The following is a 19,614-nucleotide window of genomic DNA, read 5'->3' on the forward strand; positions in this document are numbered from 1 at the left end:
TATGTATGTATGTATGTATGTATGTATGTATGTATGTATGTATGTATGTATGTATGTATGTATGTATGTATGTATGTATGTATGTATGTTTTTTTTCATTTTTTTTTTGAGAGCAGTAAAAAAATTTTCAGAAAAACCCTGAGTGAGGAAAAATGTACAAAAACCCCATTGTCAGGGAACGGGTTTGGGCTGCCATCACCCGACCCGCTAAAACCACTGCTCTTGCCCAGAACCTGATTCCTCCCCGGCACTACCTTACGGCATTACTTCGGGGAGGGGTTTTTATGTGCATAGCACACACTCTAATTCAACTACTTACTAGTTCGTTTCTTCCGTAGGGTGACAGCCCCACTCCTCTACACACCACCAATTCTCTACCATCCACACAGACTGGCAAGCTCTGCATGGCAGTCGGAAAGCTGGCTGTGAGTCGAGGCTTAGTACTCCTCCCCTACGAGTACAGACTGAGCGGCAAACTTCTGACTGTCTAATTCACCGAGCCCTGCGGCTCGCTTGTGCCGGTTAGCACCGCAACTCCCTTCTCGCACCATTCAACGCCGTTTACTCTTTGAGCACCAGACTTGTTCGCGAACTACTCGGTCTAGTCCCCGACGATGGACCTAGCCTACTCCGACGGAGAATTCCCCGGCGAGAGAAGTTCTCCCGAAACCGAGCCAACCAACCAGATGTCGAGGTCAGTTCGGCGATTCCGGTGGAGCAGAGCGTCCGGTTCGCTGATGCCCCGACGACCTGCGACTGGTGGTATTTCGTCGCGGTCTACTCAGTCTAGTCCCCGGCGGTGGATCTAGCTTACGCCGACGGAGAGTTCCCCGGCGAAGGAGGCTCCCCCGGTACCGATTCTTCTTTTGTTTTAGCACCACAATTTCATGAGCTCTTTGGCTTCCTCTCGTTCCGTTTCGCCCGATCTACTCGATCTAGTCCCCGGCGGTGGATCTAGCCTACTCAACGGGGCATACAGTAGGTGCTGAGGTCTATCCGGCGATTCCGGTTGGAGCGTAACTTCCGGTTCACCGGCGCCCCAACGACCCACTGCTAGCTCTGCGACGCGGTCTACTCGGTCCAATCCCCGGCGGTGGATATAGCCTACTCACGAGCTACCCGGAAGGATGTCGAGGTCGGTTCAGCGATTCCGGTGAAGCTTGACGTCCGGTTCCCAGGCGCCCCGACGACCCAACTCGGTGCTACATCACGCATTACTCAACTGGTCCCCGGCGGTGGACCTAGTCTACACAGTTGGAGAGTTCCCCGGCGGCGGAATTTCTCTCGAAACCCGATTTGCGGTTTCTTGTTGGTCTCTACGCCACTTCCTCTGCAACTCGGAGAGTATGCTCGAGACCACTCTGTTGACAGCGTCCCAGGTATGTTCGTCACGGCACATCTCTTCGACGATATTGTCCGCTGTCATACCAGGTATACCCCTACGAACTTCTTCGAATCTAGGGCATTCGAAGACCACGTGTTCCGGTGTCTCCTGCACAGTCGCACAACCCGGGCAAAGGGGTGACGAAGCATGTCCAAACCGATGCAAGTACTTCCGGAAGCATCCGTGCCCGGACAAAAACTGCGTCAAATGGAAGTTCACCTCTCCATGCTTCCTATGTACCCAGGCCGATACATGGTATGTATGTATGTATGTATGTATTTTTGTATGTATGTATGTATGTATGTATGTATGTATGTATGTATGTATGTATGTATGTATGTATGTATGTATGTATGTATGTATGTATGTATGTATGTATGTATGTATGTATGTATGTATGTATGTATGTATGTATGTATGTATGTATGTATGTATGTATGTATGTATGTATGTATGTATGTATGTATGTATGTATGTATGTATGTATGTATGTATGAATGTATGTATGTATGTATGTATGTATGTATGTATGTATGTATGTATGTATGTATGTATGTATGTATGTATGTATGTATGTATGTATGTATGTATGTATGTATGTATGTATGTATGTATGTATGTATGTATGTATGTATGTATGTATGTATGTATGTATGTATGTATGTATGTATGTATGTATGTATGTATGTATGTATGTATGTATGTATGTATGTATGTATGTATGTATGTATGTATGTATGTATGTATGTATGTATGTATGTATGTATGTATGTATGTATGTATGTATGTATGTATGTATGTATGTATGTATGTATGTATGTATGTATGTATGTATGTATGTATGTATGTATGTATGTATGTATGTATGTATGTATGTATGTATGTATGTATGTATGTATGTATGTATGTATGTATGTATGTATGTATGTATGTATGTATGTATGTATGTATGTATGTATGTATGTATGTATGTATGTATGTATGTATGTATGTATGTATGTATGTATGTATGTATGTATGTATGTATGTATGTATGTATGTATGTATGTATGTATGTATGTATGTATGTATGTATGTATGTATGTATGTATGTATGTATGTATGTATGTATGTATGTATGTATGTATGTATGTATGTATGTATGTATGTATGTATGTATGTATGTATGCATGTATGTATGTTAGTATGTATGTATGTATGTATGTGGGTATGTGCGGATTTGTTAACAAAATGTCCACATCGGTTTCTCGGAGATGGCTGAACCGATTTTTACAAACTAAGATTCAAATGAAAGGTATAATATTTCCATTGGTTGCTATTGAATTTCATTTTCAACCGACATCTTGTTCCGGATTACGAGTTGAAGAGTATGGTTACAAACAAAATTTGTTGATTTGTCCACATCGGTTTCTCGGAATTTTCTGAACCGATTTTGACAAACTTGATTTTAAATGAAAGGTCCATCAGCTGCTGTTGAGTTTTGTGTGGATCCAAGTTCTGGTTCCTGAATTACAGGGTGATACGTACGATCACGCAGCAAATCCCGATTCTAACGAATTCTGCGATGAATGCAAAAGGTGAATTTTTTTCCAAAATGTAAACACAACTGTTGAATTTGTAGATCTAGGTCCCCAACAGTAATTCAAAGTCTCTTTGGCCACACTGGCCACCATCGACGGATCCGGAAGCATCCAAATTCAGAATAACGGTTATATTGGTTTCTCGAAAATGGCTAGACCGATTTGATCAACTTAGTCTCAAATGAAAAGTTTTGCGTCCCCGGAAACTGATATTAAATTCCATCTCCATCCGACTTCCGGCTCCGGAGTTACGGGTTGTGGAGTGCGATCACATAGAAAACTCCGATTGAAACCGATACCGCGATGAATGCAAAAAGGTGCTCTTATATATACTTACCAAGTGTAATAAGAATGAAAGACATTTCCATAATGTTATATTGTACGAACCAGCTATTAAATCATAGTTTGGAGAAATGAGAAAAGCACAATTGCACCTCTAGGTGGATTAAAACAGGTTTTTTAAACTTTGGTCGCTTGCAGCACTAAAAATATTATATATGATTGATACATATTATATGTTTTTATAAAGGGCATCTCGGCACCTTTCAACCTGCATATTGACTAAATTAATTGGATGATTTTGACACGAAATATTGACTAAAAACTACAAAAAGTGCTCAAAAACTAGTTTTTTGAGAAAATCACAAAATCGCTTCTTTGAACAAAAAAATGAATATTGTTTTCGTGTTCAGCGACCCAAAATTAGTCTAAAAAATACTGTTTTCTTGAAGCTTCATTTTTCTTGTAAACTAGTGTTATGTGATTAATGAAGACCATGTCTTAGCCCCTTCACTAAATTGCTCAAAAAGCTTTGATTTTTTTGTTAATTGTAGAAGATCATGTCTCTTGGTTTCAATTTTCCGAACTAACCGCAAAACCAATCCGCTCTCATTGCATCATCACTGATGATGAATACAATAATTACTCATCTGTCAAACGTTCTATCAGATCATTTATGTGTTGTATACCATGTTTAAAATATATGTATTACTAATATTCTTTAACCCTCAGAAATGTCTCAGGGGCACGGCTGGTTACAATAATTATCCTCTAATTTGAATAAACTTGTAATTATGAACAGAAATGATGGAGCTTTTTCGGGCTTTCAATTCTCTCACTGATAGAAAGCCAAAAAAGATTTATTATCATCGGGTCTTAAGAGCAATGATTGTTGAAGCCACGATTTTAGCTTGCCTTTTTGAGGACTAAGCACGTCCAAAGAAAAAATAGACTGCACAATGATGCGTGGGCGGCACTTGAAAACTTAATTTGCTGTACTGCCGTTCTAGGCATTATTGTCCCATGTATATAGGGAATCCCATAGAACATGGGACAAATATGCTTATAACGGCAGTGTAATGAACACATAAAAAAGGAGAGATGCACAGTAAACTGGCTTGAGCTATTTTAGCTTTTTTTTAAAAAAATCGCAATATAAAACGAGAGAAAACATAGATTTGAACTCACGACCTTTAAGTTGATCTGCTATAACGTTACTAACTAAACTATATATATATATATATATATATATATATATATATATATATATATATATATATATATATATATATATATATATATATATATATATATATATATATATATATATATATATATATATATGGTTGAGCGAGACAAGATAGTACATAGTCAAACCCAATTTTTGAACACCCCTAGACAGTCCCGATCGAGATTGTTTGATCTGTCTCGGTTTCTCGCATGTAAATTTCTACCTGTTTCGCAATCTCTCCTGTTGGAAAGTTCTCTGGAGCGAAAAGGCTTTCCGAGCTCGATCAGCTGACTGTATGTAGTAGATAGTAAATTTGTTCAGTTAAAATAAATTATCGTTCAGTGAAGACGTGTTCTCCCACAATAAACAGTTCGATTTCGCGATAAGTGCAGTGTTTAAAAGTCAAGTTAAGTGTCCGAAAATCTCGTCTTCCGCGTGAACATTTTGGTCCTTCGAGCCGGATCCGGTACAGGACAGGTTCTCGGACACTATATCGGACTACTTAGTGCGGGGAGAAGCCCCCGGAAAGTGCGGACAATCGGACCATTGTGCAGTGTGCCAAGTCGGCGAACAATACGCCGTGAAGAAAGACGGCGATTACAAAGGGTGGTCGCCATCGCGGACGCCGAGTGACGCTACCGCCGCGGGATTGGACGCCATCGCGACGAAGATCGACACCGCGAGGACCTGAGAGCAGTGACCGAGGACGACGGAAGGCAATTTGGCAGATTTCGGTGAAGTATTGCAAGAGTTTCGGTGGCCTGTTGCATGTGGCTTACCAAGATGTGACGTTAATAAAGATTTCAAAAACGCATGCGAGTATTCTATTCAATTAGCACGTAGCACGGGTTGTGTATGCAATTAAATTGCTTGGTCTCAGAATTTCTGCTGATTTTCGATTATCGATTTTCTTGGTTGGTTTCCCATCGCGGCTGTCAATCGGGTTGTAAGTCTGTCTGTCTTGCGGGTCGCGAAGAGGAACGTCGAGTCGATCGGTTGTGTTTTGAGCAAAATAGGTGAGTGCAAAGTTGTGTGATATTATTGCAGTGAAGTGATATTACCAGTGCAGCTAGTGAGATGTCCGGTGTACTGAAGGCGCTGCTGAAGCGCGAGAAGCAGCTGCATCATTTTACTGAGTTAATTGACCGCTTTCTCCACAACTTCGATGAAGAGCGTGATTCCCGACAGCTTAGTATTCATCTCCAGAAGCTGGATGAGGTTGCGAAGGAATTTTACGATGTGTGCGGATAAATTGAGGTACTACAAGAAGACGAAGAACTGAAGGAAGTTGCTGGAAAAGATCCCACGGTGAAAGAAGAGGCAGTGCAGGCTCGCGAAGATAGCAATTTCCAGGTGATGCATCAGTTTTATGATAGGTTTTGCAATCTTAAGGCGGAATTGATAGAGCTTCAAGCGGGGACGGCCCATTTGTTATCAGGTTCCGATAACCACCAAGCAGCAGGACCGGTCTCACGAGTTAAGCTACCTGACATTCGGCTGCCTTCGTTCAGTGGAAAAATTCGCGAGTGGGTGACGGTTAGAGACACTTTTCGCAGTCTTATCGACAACAACAACCAACTGACCGATGTAGACAAATTTACGTATCTCCGATCTTCGCTGTCTGGTGACGCATTGCAGGAGGTCAGTTCATTGGAGCTTTCGGCAGACAATTACAGCGTAGCGTGGAAGGCACTGGTGAGGCGCTACGAGAACAAGAAGCTGATAATGAAAGCTCATTTAGACGCACTATTTTCACTGGAGACTCTGAAGAAGGAGAGTTACGACGGAATTAATCAGCTCATTGGGGAGTTTGACAAAAATCTGCAGATGCTGGAGAAAATCGGAGAGAATACGGCTGGGTGGAGTACTCTTTTGGCGTACATGCTATGTTCGCGCCTGGATTCTGCTACTCTTCATCTCTGGGAGACTCATCACGGTTCTACTGAAGTCCCACCGTATGATAAAGTGATCGAGTTCCTCCGAAATCATTGCTCTGTACTACAGTCGATCAGCACATCAAGACCTTCCGTTCCAGATCATCGACCAACAAAGACTTCATTCTGCCATACTACAGCGAGATTGCCTGGCAGATGTCCGTTCTGCAGTGAGTCGTGGCACACTGCTTTCCATTGCATGAAGTTCCAACGAATGAAGGTTCCAGAAAGAAGTGAAGCTGTGAATAAGAACATGTTGTGCCGCAATTGTCTGAGCTCTGGTCATTATGCACGATCTTGTGATAAAGGAGTCTGCCATCACTGTCGTCAGAAACACCACTCCATGCTGCGCATCAACCAGGTAAGATCCTCCGTTCCAACCCCGCAGACGAAACCATCGGCAGCAAACCAACAGCCACAGACTAAACCACCAACTCTGAACCAACACGCCCACACACAATCAAGCAACACACCTGCTACCTCTGCTAGCTCGCAGATCATACATACTCCGTCCACCTCACATACGCCACCACCAGCCACAACTTCGTTGCACTTCCCAATACACCAACACACAATATTTTATTGTCAACTGCTCTTGTGAAACTATCGGATCGATTCGGAAACTCTGTACTAGCTCGAGCATTGCTAGATTCGTGTTCTCAGCATTGTCTCATGTCTAAAGAGTTCTCAACGAAGCTGAAGTTCGACGAGTTGTCATCATTTTTAGCTGTCCAAGGAATTGGGTCAGCTCGTTCGTTGTCCACCAAATCTGTTCAGGCAGAAGTGAGCCCGAGACTGTCAGACATCTCACACTTTGCTGAACAGATGCAGTTTCACGTGTTGCCGAAGTTGACCATAGCCTTGCCCACCGCCAACATTGATCCACACCAGTGGATTCTTCCGGAGTCAACCCTCATGGCGGATCCACAATTTCACAAAACTGGTCCTGTTGATGTCATCATCGGAGCAGAATACTATATGGATTTGCTAAAGGAAGGCCAACTGAAGGCGACAAGTGAAGGGCCCACGTTGCAGAATACCGTTTTTGGCTGGATCGTATCTGGTCGAGTTCCCAATACCTCTTCTTGCAGACTATCGTCGGTGACCCATGCGTGTTCCACTGCGGATATTCAAGACCAGCTTACCAGGTTTTGGGAACTGGAAACATGCCGCACCAGAAGTACGCACTCCCTCGAAAAATCTGCATGCGAAGACCATTTCGAGAAGACAACAGTGAGAGACAGTAAAGGTAGATTTGTTGTCACATTACCCAAGAAGGAATGTGTCATCAATCAGCTTGGCGAATCCAAAGAGATAGCAGTACGACGTTTTGCGGGATTGGAGAAAAGATTTGCTGCGAATCCGCAGTTGAAGCAGCTGTACACCGAGTTCATCAGCGAGTATCAGAACCTCGGTCATATGGTGGAAGTCGTCAACGAAACATCGAGCGGTATAGAATATTATTTACCTCATCATGCAGTCTTGAAGCCGGACAGCACAACTACGAAGCTGCGAGTAGTCTTCGACGCATCTTGCAAAACGAGCACAGGTGTGTCTCTCAACGACGCCTTGATGGTGGGTCCGGTAGTGCAAGACGATTTGCTGGATCATTCTACGATTTCGATTGCATCGGTACGCGATAGTGGCAGACGTCGCAAAGATGTATCGCATGGTGAATGTTACAGCAGATGATCAACGACTTCAAAGAATTCTATGGCGAAGTTCGGTAGAAGAGCAGTTACGTACGTACGAACTAACGACAGTAACGTACGGTACAGCGTCTGCACCGTATCTAGCGACGAAGTGCCTGCAGAAGTTAGCGGAAGAAGGAAGACAAACGCACCCGGTAGCTGCTAAAGTGCTTAAGCAGGACTTCTACGTCGATGATATGTTGACAGGTGTAGACAACATTGAAAGAGGGAACCAGATCGTCGGTGATATGATTGCGTTGACTAAATCGGCAGGATTTATGCTGCGTAAATGGAACTCTAACTGTAAGGAGATTCTACTGAACGTGCCGGAGAGTTTGCGTGATGATCGTACGATTTTAGAGCTAGACTCGGCGAGTTGCGCAGTAAAGACTTTGGGTTTGGTTTTGGAACCCGGTACGGACACATTCCGGTTCAGTACACCGAAGTGGAGCACAGGTGCAGAGCTTAAAAACATTGACATCGCTGCATGAACTTGAAAGAAAACGAAATTCAATTCATGCCCGCTGCGATAAATGAAATTTTTGGTTCGTTTCCATCGCCATTCGTTCTCCTGACGCAGCGCTTTCAGGTACGGACATGTTCGGTTTCAGACGCAAAGTGAATTTTATTTTCATGCTGGCTATGAGAGGGATTATCGATTAAAAGTGCACCAGATATAGATTACGCAGTTCACTTATGCTCGAAAATGTAAAAGATGCTAACTTCTGCCTTCAAACTGTCGACATAATAACAAATGAATGCTTTGGTTGGTGAATGAATTTATATTTCCTCTACACTGAAGCATTCGATTCTGCATGAAATTTCAGTCAGTTGGAAAGTGAATGAATGAGAGAGGCGTTGAATCTGAATGTCGGTTTCGGTAAATGCAAGCAGAGATAGGTAACTGATTTTGAAATTTCGTAACACTGCACAGGTGTCATCACGAAGCGAGCTGTTCTCGCTGATGTGTCCCGTTTATTCGATCCGTTGGGATTAGTCGGTCCCGTAGTAATTCAGGCCAAGATCTTTATACAAGACTTGTGGATGCAAGAATGCGGATGGGATCAGCCACTGGGTGAAAGGCTGCAAGAACAGTGGCAAGAGTTTAGGCGGAATTTAGCCGGCCTGGAAGGACTATCCGTACCACGGTGGACAGGAATCGGCAGTCACGTTGTATCAGTAGAAATCCACGGATTTTGCGATGCGTCCGAGAAGGCCTACGGGGCATGTATCTACATTCGAACCGTAGCCGATGGAGGAGCGGTCGATGTGCATCTTTTAACGTCGAAGTCCCGTGTTGCCCCATTGGAAAATTTGAAGAAGAAGAAGAAGAAGAAACAATCGATTCCGCGCTTGGAACTTTCGTCGGCATTGCTGTTGGCACACGTTTATGAAAGGGTGGTGAACAGCATTCGCATCAATGCGAAGGCATACTTTTGGACGGACTCGATGATCGTCAAGTGCTGGCTTCAGTCGCCACCATCTAGGTGGAAGGAATTTGTAGCAAACCGTGTGTCAGAAATCCAGCACATTACAAAGAATGGAACTTGGAACCATATCGCCGGCATCGATAATCCAGCAGACATAATTTCACGGGGTATGACTCCAGCGCAATTGCAGTATCAATCTCACTGGTTCAGAGGACCCAACTGGACCTTTCATGAGAGGGTTCACTGGCCGATAATCCAGCAGATCCACGAAGAAGAAATCGAGTCGTCAGTGTTGGAAGAAAAGGAAACGGTGACAGTGGTTCTTCAAGCAGCACTGCCCAGCGAAGTTTTCAGTCTGCGATCATCAATGGTGGACCTGACCAGATTAGTTGCTTTGATCCGTCGATTCCGCTTTAATGCTCAAGTTGCTAATCGAAATTGTCGCAAACTAGGAACCATTTCGTCCGAAGAGCTCGACGATGCTGTTCGGTCATTAGTTCGGTTGTCACAGGAAGAATGTTATCCGCAAGAGCTGATAGATGTCGCACGGGCACACCACGTTCGTTCTTCGTCTAGAATCGCATCATTGAACCCTCGACTACGCGAAGGGATACTTTGTGTCGGCGGCCAGTTACGACACGCTTCTGTTTCAGTTGACCGCAAACATCCATTCATACTATACTACCACCAGAAATTGTTTCACGCCGGACAGCAGCTGACGATTTCAACCATGCGAGAGCGATTCTGGCCTACGAGCGTCCGAAATCTGGTCCGGAAAGTCATTCACAGTTGCGTGGCGTGTTTTCGAACGAAACCTAAGGTTCATGAACAGCTGATGGCTGATTTACCACCAGAACGTGTCACCCCCTGTGCTCCATTCCAGAGAGTCGGAGTGGATTATTGCGGACCGTTTTACGTAGTATATCCTCACCGCAAACGCCAGCCGGTGAAGTGTTTTGTAGCGATTTACGTTTGTCTGGTTACAAAGGCTGTGCATCTGGAATTAGTAGCAGATCTTACAACGCAGGCATTCTTGGCATCTCTCAAGCGGTTTGCAGCCCGGCGCGGAAAGCCGGACCTAATTATGTGCAACAACGCCAAAAACTTTGTCGGCGCTAAACGAGAATTAGACGAACTCCGTTCTCTGTTCCTAAATCAGAAGTTTCGAGACATCGTAGAGAAGGAGACAGCCAGGGAGGATATACAATTTCGGTTCATTCCAGCACGATCGCCGAACTTTGGAGGATTGTGGGAGTCTGCAGTCAAGTCCTTCAAAACGCTCTTTAAGCGCACAATCGGTTCCCACAGTCTGATCTACGACGAGATGCAGACCGTACTGGTGCAGATAGAAGCTATTCTAAATTCCCGCCCGCTGACCCCACTCAGTAATGATCCAGACGATTTTGAGGCTCTGACCCCAGGTCATTTCCTCATTCAGAGGCCATTAGTAGCGATTCCGGAACCCAACCTAACTGAAATCCCGGAAAATCGGCTATCAGCATGGCAAAAGATTCAGCATTACACTCAGGAACTTTGGAAAAAGTGGACACGCCAGTACCTGTCAGAGCTACAGAGCAGAACGAAATGGACCCAGCAGAAGGACAATGTAGCAGTCGGAACGATGGTGGTTCTTAAAGAAGAGAACTTACCGCCTCTAAAATGGTTATTGGGACGAGTGACTGAGGTACACCACGGACCAGATGGCAACATTCGAGTAGTCGATGTGCGTACAACAAATGGCAATTATACCAGGGGGATCTCCAAGATCTGTATATTGCCAATTCGAGACAATTCCAATTTATCATCAGAGGAGATCTAGTATCCCTCCAACGGCGGAGGCTGGGAGGCCTCCGCATACCAGTTAACTTATGTGTATATTTTTCTTTCAAAAAGTTATCGATTATTTTTTCCTCAGTCATTCCTGTCCCTGATGGCTTTCTTTGAACAGTCCAACGAGAGATGCCTACAACAAATCTCTACCATATTGAGGTAATCTGTGTTGTCCGGTGATGGTTTGTCGTTGATGTTGCATGTATAGTGCATATGCAGTTTAGCCAACGTTTGGTTATGTTCCAATGAGCATTGATGCTTTGCGTCAGCTCATGCCTGTAGTGTGTTCGTCCATTTGCGAATTGACGCTACATATATTCTCCACATTGGACATATTCGAGGTATCCATGACAGCAACGGAGGAGGAGAAGCGCTATCCAATTCCCAGACGCTACGCAGCGATTGTCGACGAGCTTGGCCAGCTTTCTCGGCGGTCTCAACGTCGTAGCAGTCCATCGCAGTCATCGAAGAAAAAACCTACAACGAAATGTCAACGTTAGAACATCGCTTTTCAACATTCACACACCAGCCGGTATCCATCAGGATGCCAACCGGCATCATCGGAGGCCATGGGGCCTCCGATTCAGGCAAGTCGTATTCTCTTACCTTAATACAGTTTGAAAAAGCACCCTCTCATTTGTTCCAGAATCACGACAACAATCATCATCATCGAAGACAACTCAGCAAGCAGCAAACATCCAATCCGAAAGTACCAGTCCCAATAGTAAGAAGATTACTCGTCGAAAATTTGCCGGGCAGCAATCTCCAGCCTCACATCGTCTGATAAGTACAGCAGCAGCGGATAATCGGCTAGTCAGCCCGACAAAAGCAGCGATTGCACCACGCCAATCCAGCATATAATGTGTAGTACAGCATCAAATCCAACGAAGAACAGCATAAACTTAACAGCATACAAAGAACAAATCATCAGTTCCAGTAGAAAACACCGGAACAGTCACTGAGGAGTATATTCATCCACAAGCATAACAGCACTACTTAACGTTGAAATCAACACTGTCAGCAGCAGGGCCCTATATTCATCATCGAATGTGGTTCACCTTGTCAACCGTGCAGAAAAAACCAGCAGCAGCAATGTAAACACATACAGCAACCGTGTCCCAGTTTTGGATATTGGGTCAAGGTCATCGTCATATAAGTAGGAGAAGCAACAACTGATCGATCACAAACAAAATACAGTTAACATATACCAATACAATTGTTATATATAGTATAGAAGAGTTAGAGTAGGTAGCAGTTAAAATCTAAGAGATTTCAAGGCGGCCGGTTAATTTTTGAACACCCCTAGACAGTCTCGATCGAGATTGTTTGATCTGTCTCGGTTTCTCGCATGTAAATTTCTACCTGTTTCGCAATCTCTCCTGTTGGAAAGTTCTCTGGAGCGAAAAGGCTTTCCGAGCTCGATCAGCTGACTGTATGTAGTAGATAGTAAATTTGTTCAGTTAAAATAAATTATCGTTCAGTGAAGACGTGTTCTCCCACAATAAACAGTTCGATTTCGCGATAAGTGCAGTGTTTAAAAGTCAAGTTAAGTGTCCGAAAATCTCGTCTTCCGCGTGAACAATATATATATATATATATATATATATATATATATATATATATATATATATATATATATATATATATATATATATATATATATATATATATATATATATATATATATATATATATATATATATATATATATATATATATATATATATATATATATATATATATATATATATATATATATATATATATATATATATATATATATATATATATATATATATATATATATATATATATATATACATTTCGAAACCGACACGATATTGCCCATCAAGTAAAGTATGTAAGTATTTTATCAATCATTCATTTCAGGTGTTCGGCAAGGGAGAGCTGAATGGTAACAGCAATTAATTAATAGGAAAGTTTAGCAACTTTGATAACCATTGAAGTACCTAGTTATTCAAATGCGAAGACGCGACAATTGCCGATGATCAACAGTTCTATCAACTTCCTAACACTTTGTGATCATGTAATATTGTAACTTACAACTTGAACAACAATGTAGTTCTATCAGAACGGTTTGATCTCTTTCTGGCTCGATCGACAGTCACTCGGTTTTCATGTTTTCTAGAGCATCTGATGCTTAGCGCACTTGTCAATTTTTCCCATTGTTACAACGTCTTTCGTTGCGATTTTAAGTTCCAATTCTGGGTGTTCAACATATTGAATGTAAAATGAATTCCAGGAAAAATATATCCAGTATATCCATCTAAAAGAAGGCCCACTACCATTACTTTTACATAGGGTAAATTGCCTATTTTCACCCTATTAAGGAAGGTACCTCACTAATTCATTAATTACTCGGCCTACAATAGATGGAATGCGTATGAATTGGCATGAAGAGCTTTGCTTCGTTGTTTAGAATCAATCTAATAACACAAATTCCCTGAAAACAATGAAATGCTCGTGTTTGAGCGCAACGAAAATTCGAATTTAGTACCTCAATTGTCGCCCAATGCGTTGAACAAAGATGGCAAATAGAAACATGGCGAATATAAGCTCATTACTTTATAAGTTAAAGGTATGGGTAACTAGGCGTTGGGGCGGGACAGAACGCTTCGAACTGTACATATTAGAGACAGCAACGCTATGTTCGCGCAAAAATTATAAAGGTGAGGGCAATTGAATCCCAATAACGACCAACAAAAACAATTTTTAAATGTAATTTTTTTAGGGTAAATAGGCAATTTTGTTACCCTAAGGGTGAATTTTTAGTCGGTTTGATCGCTTCTCTAACCGTTTCTGCAGCATTCCACAAAGGGCGCGCAGTATCTCAAAAGGTAGACAATCAGTGTTTGCCTCTAGTAACGTTAGGAGAAAGGTGACTTTTTTAGCCTCACAAAATCATGTTTCCATAAAATCATTTTTACTGACCAATTCTATTTAATACACCAATTGTTATTTGGAATATTAATATACGACCTAGACCTGCTATTTCGATGCTGTAAACTAATTATTTTGTGATATGACAATCTGATAAAATTAGAAGTCAACAAAATGAATACTGGACAAATTCGAAAAATTAGATTCCTCAAAGTACAATGTCAGTCAATTAGACCAGTTTGAAGGTATTTGTAATTAATAAACAACTTCGCAAATGCAAAAATATATTACATAACATCACATTAATATTCTGACTTGCGGTTTGATTATTGAAAAAAAAAATCATAACTTTGTCATAAAAAAAACTAAAGCTTTGGCGGTCTGAGGGAGTGGGAGCTAGAAAACTGGAACTTGTGCTTCTAATCAAACAATACATTATGCTGCTCACTACACTACAGTGATTAAATCATGACAATATTATAACCGATTTGGTTAGCCCAACATTTATTCATACATAGAATCTCGACATCCAAATAACATGATCAGCCTCTTCAGAACTTTACAAGTATTCTCAACAAATTCCTTTGTTGGTATTAGAATTAGCTGCAACTTTACTGAATAGAGTAAGTCTCTAATTGAATTTGTTTGGAATCGAAAAAACGCGTTTGGAAATAACGAAAATTTTCCGAACTAACCGCAAAACCAATGGTTTAGACGCTATTAATATAGAGCACAAAAATAACATTTTAAAACTCTACACTGTTTATGTTCACTAACCAACCAAAAGTTTACAATTTCGTTTACCATAAGCAATTTCGAAAAAAAATTCTTCTGCTTAAAATTTCAGATATGGTAAGTATCTCAGAGCTAATGAGTATTCAATAGAAAATTCAACCAAACTGCAGCAAGTTCTACTGGCCATGATCGCAAATCATTTCCATAAAAATTAATAATCCCAAATATATGACAAATATGTGATCATGAGCAGTATATTGCAGGTGAGTAAGTTTGGCGATATCTGTCATAAAACACCAGAAAGACAGAGTCTGCGGACCTGGAGCGCATTTTGATTGCACCCAAAAATGTTTGAACGGAGCATCCAGCGATAATGATAGTAATACCATCATAAACCTAAAAGCTTAGAATATAACTTTGTCGAAAATGCAATAAAGCGTGCAACACGCCAGAAATAACAGATATGCCATAACCGGGAACTTTCCCTTATTATTTTATTTAATACTATCGATTCCGCTTACAGGCAGCAAAAAAAATCAAGAGCCAAAACTAATGCCCTTCAAATCTGGCTGTTTATGACGATAACATCTGAACGTTAAGGCCACTTATGTTGCTAGTTGCATCAGTCATTTTACAACAATTTGAAAGAAACCTGTAAATTTTCATTGAATCTGATGTAGTAAAACGTGTCGTTCAAATATATCTAACAAAAAGCATCTTTCAAATATAACATCGCGGTATGAACATCATATCGCAATTAGAAAAAAAAAAGAACCGGAAAAAACAGGGAGGTAGGCGAATGGGCTTGAACCGTCCAATTACCACCAACCATTTGTTTACTCCGTACCGCGTTTTCGAACCATACCGTACCAACAGACAGTCACTTGGTTGAAATATAACATACATGAACTTCTTCTGAGTGCCATCAATCATAAGTTCACCGAGTTACGACTAGTAATTTTAGGGGAATTATGAATAAAACCGATCCCCTTTCTCCATAAATAATTTTTTTCTTCATTTTATTATGACAGGTTATTATTTGTACGATTATGTACAGCATTTGAAGACAAATTAAACTTTCATTAGTACGTCAAATGTCACAAAAAAAACAAAAGAAACGACAGCAAGGTTAATCGTCTGGATGATAGATTTTGCTGGTGGACGTTATGGTTTTAACCAAATTAACCCTCTAGTTCCCAACACCGCCTCTAGGCGGTCTCTTTAAAATCTAAAAAAAATGCTAAAACATGATTGTATGTTGTCATCCGCACTAGTATTTCTTCCCAACGCTCACACCTTTCATAGACACACATTGTTTGAATAATCGTAGCTTTCTGTTAAAGGGAATTGAAGCTTAAAGTTGAAAATTCGATGAAAACGTGGAAAAAAACTATTTTGTGTTTAGTGGTAATCTCCATTAAACAAATTTTAACTATTTTTTGGAAATTTTAATAAACCAAAAAAAAAATTTAGTTGCCTGTTAGTAGCATTTTACTGTAGATGTGAATTGGTTTAGTTGAATAATTCGGAAGTTTAGCTTTTTTGGTAAAACACTTTGCCCACCTAAAGGCAGTGTTGGGCACCTGGGCGAAAAAAAAATTCAGTCTTTTGTGATTACTTATCGCACCGAAACTAGCTTTATGTGCAATTTTAGCTGAAAAGAAGCATGTTTTAAAATCTTTGGGTGAATGCTGCTGTTAGAATATGGATGTCCTTATCATTTAATTATATTTAGGGGAGTCTGGGGTGAGTTGGCGGAATCTTTTTTTCTCCTTTTTTATTAGACATATGGCACTGTTTATAATCCTGCACTTCAAGTACTGTGTAATACATTCTCCCATGTATTTATGTTGCATTACATTCTGTTTCGTTCACGTTAAGCGTTAAGTTTTCGAGCATATTAGAGTGAAGAGCCCATTTTAGTCGTATTTGGGAGGGTGCCTCACCATTTCATTAATTACTCGGAATACAATTGATGCAATGCGTATGAATTGGCACCAGTATCTTTGCTTTCCAATGCGTTGAACAAAGATGACTAACGCTACTTTAACCACCGGCTTCACATGGTTAGGGCGAAAATAGGATCATTACCCTAGGGGAAGTTATAAAATTTCAGTTTTTTTTGTTATTTAGAGCTAGTTCAAAGCTATTCCATGAATGACTAGATTTTTCGATTGCGCGCAAAAAGAACTTTCCGTGGCCGTATATACAATATACGTAACCACAAAAAAAATTGTTCTTTTTTGTTTGTTTACTTCGGAATTTCACCTGAAGAATCTCGAAAAATCCTCTTTTACACGATCTTCTTAAATTAAAAAACAAAACATGATAAGTGAAACCATCGCTAGCAGGCACTGGTCACTATAAATTAGAAGTCAATAATTAAACAACCAAAGCACTAGTAAAATACTCCTTAACTTTGGTAATTTGTGTTCTGATGGAGTCCAAAATATATACCATCTGAATTCGCTTATGTTGAAATAACTAGAAGAAAAAAAGTTTTTTTTTGTTTATTCGCCCAGGTGCCCAACATCGCCTCTAGGCGGCCTACTTATTTTAAGGTTTTAATGAAAAATGCATTGCTCACATGAATTATCAACAATATTTTCGTTTTTCTCATCACGAAACCCACCTACAAAAGTTTTTTCAAGCCAAATAAAAATTTGGGCACTAGCCCAGTGAGCAAATTTTCTGGCAGAGACCGCTCTGCTAGATTTCTGTAAGTCTTGGTTTGGCAGTCCTGTCAGATTTCTGCGCGAATCCTGTCGGGTTAGTTGAGCTAGGGCGAACTGGGTTTCGCTCGCGTTTTCTGGCAAATTTTGACAGAAACCGAGCTAAACTCTGGCATAACTCGGACATAAACTGTGCAAAGATCCTGGCAATTTCTACCTGGTAGTATTTAGCACGAATCCAGCAAAACATCTGACAAAGATGTGGCAGGAAGCGTGCAGAGATCTTGGTCGTACAATCCTGGCTCGATTCTGGATAGAAGTGAGCAGCATCGGTTGGTGTAACCGCTTCTGTCAGAAACGGTTGTTGCATTTGAGCGAATTCGTTGCCAGAATTCTCGCACAAATCACGCAAAATGCTCGCAGAAACTCTGCCAGCATCAATTTCGCTTTGCTAAACTTTTGCTAACTTTCTGCTTGCCACGCTGACCGGGAGAGGGTTAAAGCTTTTCAAAACGCCATTTTTGAGTACGCATTAAATCTGTCTTTTGTATCATCAACTGTGCGCATTGAAGACGGGTTTGAACCATTTTATATTTTTGTTGAGTTTTAGAATAATGTTCGCTGTTGGGATAAAACCGACACGCTGTTTAGATGGTTATGTATATTTGTGATCCATTACGAATGACTGGGGGAATCTTTGTGATAGTTCAATTCCACTATTATCACACTATACCAAAAGCAGAAATGCACAGGTAGGCTTTTATTATGTGTATTTCTTATCAGTCCTTTTTGGATTAAAAAAAAATAAATTTTTGTTTTGTTTGGTCTTTAGGATTATCCTGGATAAACTTTATCACAGTGAGACGTTGATCTTTTGTATACATCGTTGGGTCCTTGCTGATCAGAATCCCGAAAAGTCAAAACCTGAAGTAGGTAGCTTTACCGCGTGAATGAATTTTAACAGCAAAGAATGTACAACGTATGCAACTCTTCTCTTAATATAAAATGACATTGAAGGTTGCAATGATGTTCGGAAGGATTATTTGAAAACATCCATATTATGAAAAAATCATATAGGATGAAATACTGTTGCTTATAACACTAAACTTTTGCACTCTCTTCCTTTTACTACGTGATGAAGCTACAATTTGTACATATTTGTATCACACATACTTATCTATACATCACACTTACTTTCACTTTGACGCACACGTACATATTACAAAGTAACAAAAATAACAATACCTAATCATAACAATTTAATCAATACTATAATCCACTTAATAAAATTGAATGGGGTAATGTATCCGTTTTTGTCCTATTAAGAAGGGTACCACATCATTACTACAATAATTTTATTATATCAGCTTCTTTGATTTGTTATTAAGGTCCATTTTTTGTTTCGATTATAGAGGTTTTAACGTTAAGGTCATTCGTCTCTTATTAAGAGCCAATATAATAACAAAATTGTTTTGAGAATGGTGAAAATCTTCTGTTTGAGCGCAGCAAAATCTCTAATCGAGTACCCCCATTATCACAATACCATTTGAGTCAATGCGTTGAGCAAAGATGGCAGACGCTGCTCTAATCAAAGGCTTCAGATGGGTAGGATGATAGTAGAAACAGGGCAAAAATAGGCTTATTACCCTACATGCTCTTTTAAACACGTTTTCATAAAGGAATCAAGTGTCCCCAAATTAGGGATCGAGTCTCCAGTAATCTAAGAATTTTCCATTTTTTTGTTGTTTTCCAGAAATGCTCGTAGGTCATGTCCAGTATAATATTTCCATGTAATTTTTTTATGATTATTAGTCATCCCTAGAAACAATATAAAACTACAAAAAAATACATAGTTTTTTATCATTCCACGGAGTTGGACTGAAAAATAAAAAAGGGGATCAAGTCTCCTCAGTCTCCCCTACTGCCGCTCTAAGCATAATTCAATAG

General features: G+C 40.6%; 2 protein-coding genes across 2 annotated transcripts; both read left to right on the forward strand.

Annotated features, from left to right (window-relative positions):
* Positions 1–5,551: 5,551 nt before the first annotated feature.
* LOC131680277 (uncharacterized) lies at positions 5,552–8,100 on the forward strand. The gene is made up of 3 exons (XM_058960995.1): positions 5,552–5,666; positions 5,745–6,769; positions 7,072–8,100. Exons 1-3 carry the CDS (start codon positions 5,552–5,554, stop codon positions 8,098–8,100), a joined length of 2,169 nt encoding a protein of 722 aa, XP_058816978.1.
* Positions 8,101–9,548: 1,448 nt separating this feature from the next.
* On the forward strand, positions 9,549–11,348 carry LOC131680279 (uncharacterized). The gene has a single exon (XM_058960999.1). The coding sequence runs from the start codon at positions 9,549–9,551 to the stop codon at positions 11,346–11,348; it is 1,800 nt and encodes a 599-aa protein (XP_058816982.1).
* The last annotated feature ends 8,266 nt before the right edge of the window (positions 11,349–19,614 follow it).

This window comes from Topomyia yanbarensis, chromosome 2 (genome assembly GCF_030247195.1).
Source record: "Topomyia yanbarensis strain Yona2022 chromosome 2, ASM3024719v1, whole genome shotgun sequence".
In the NCBI taxonomy this organism is placed as follows: domain Eukaryota; kingdom Metazoa; phylum Arthropoda; class Insecta; order Diptera; family Culicidae; genus Topomyia; species Topomyia yanbarensis.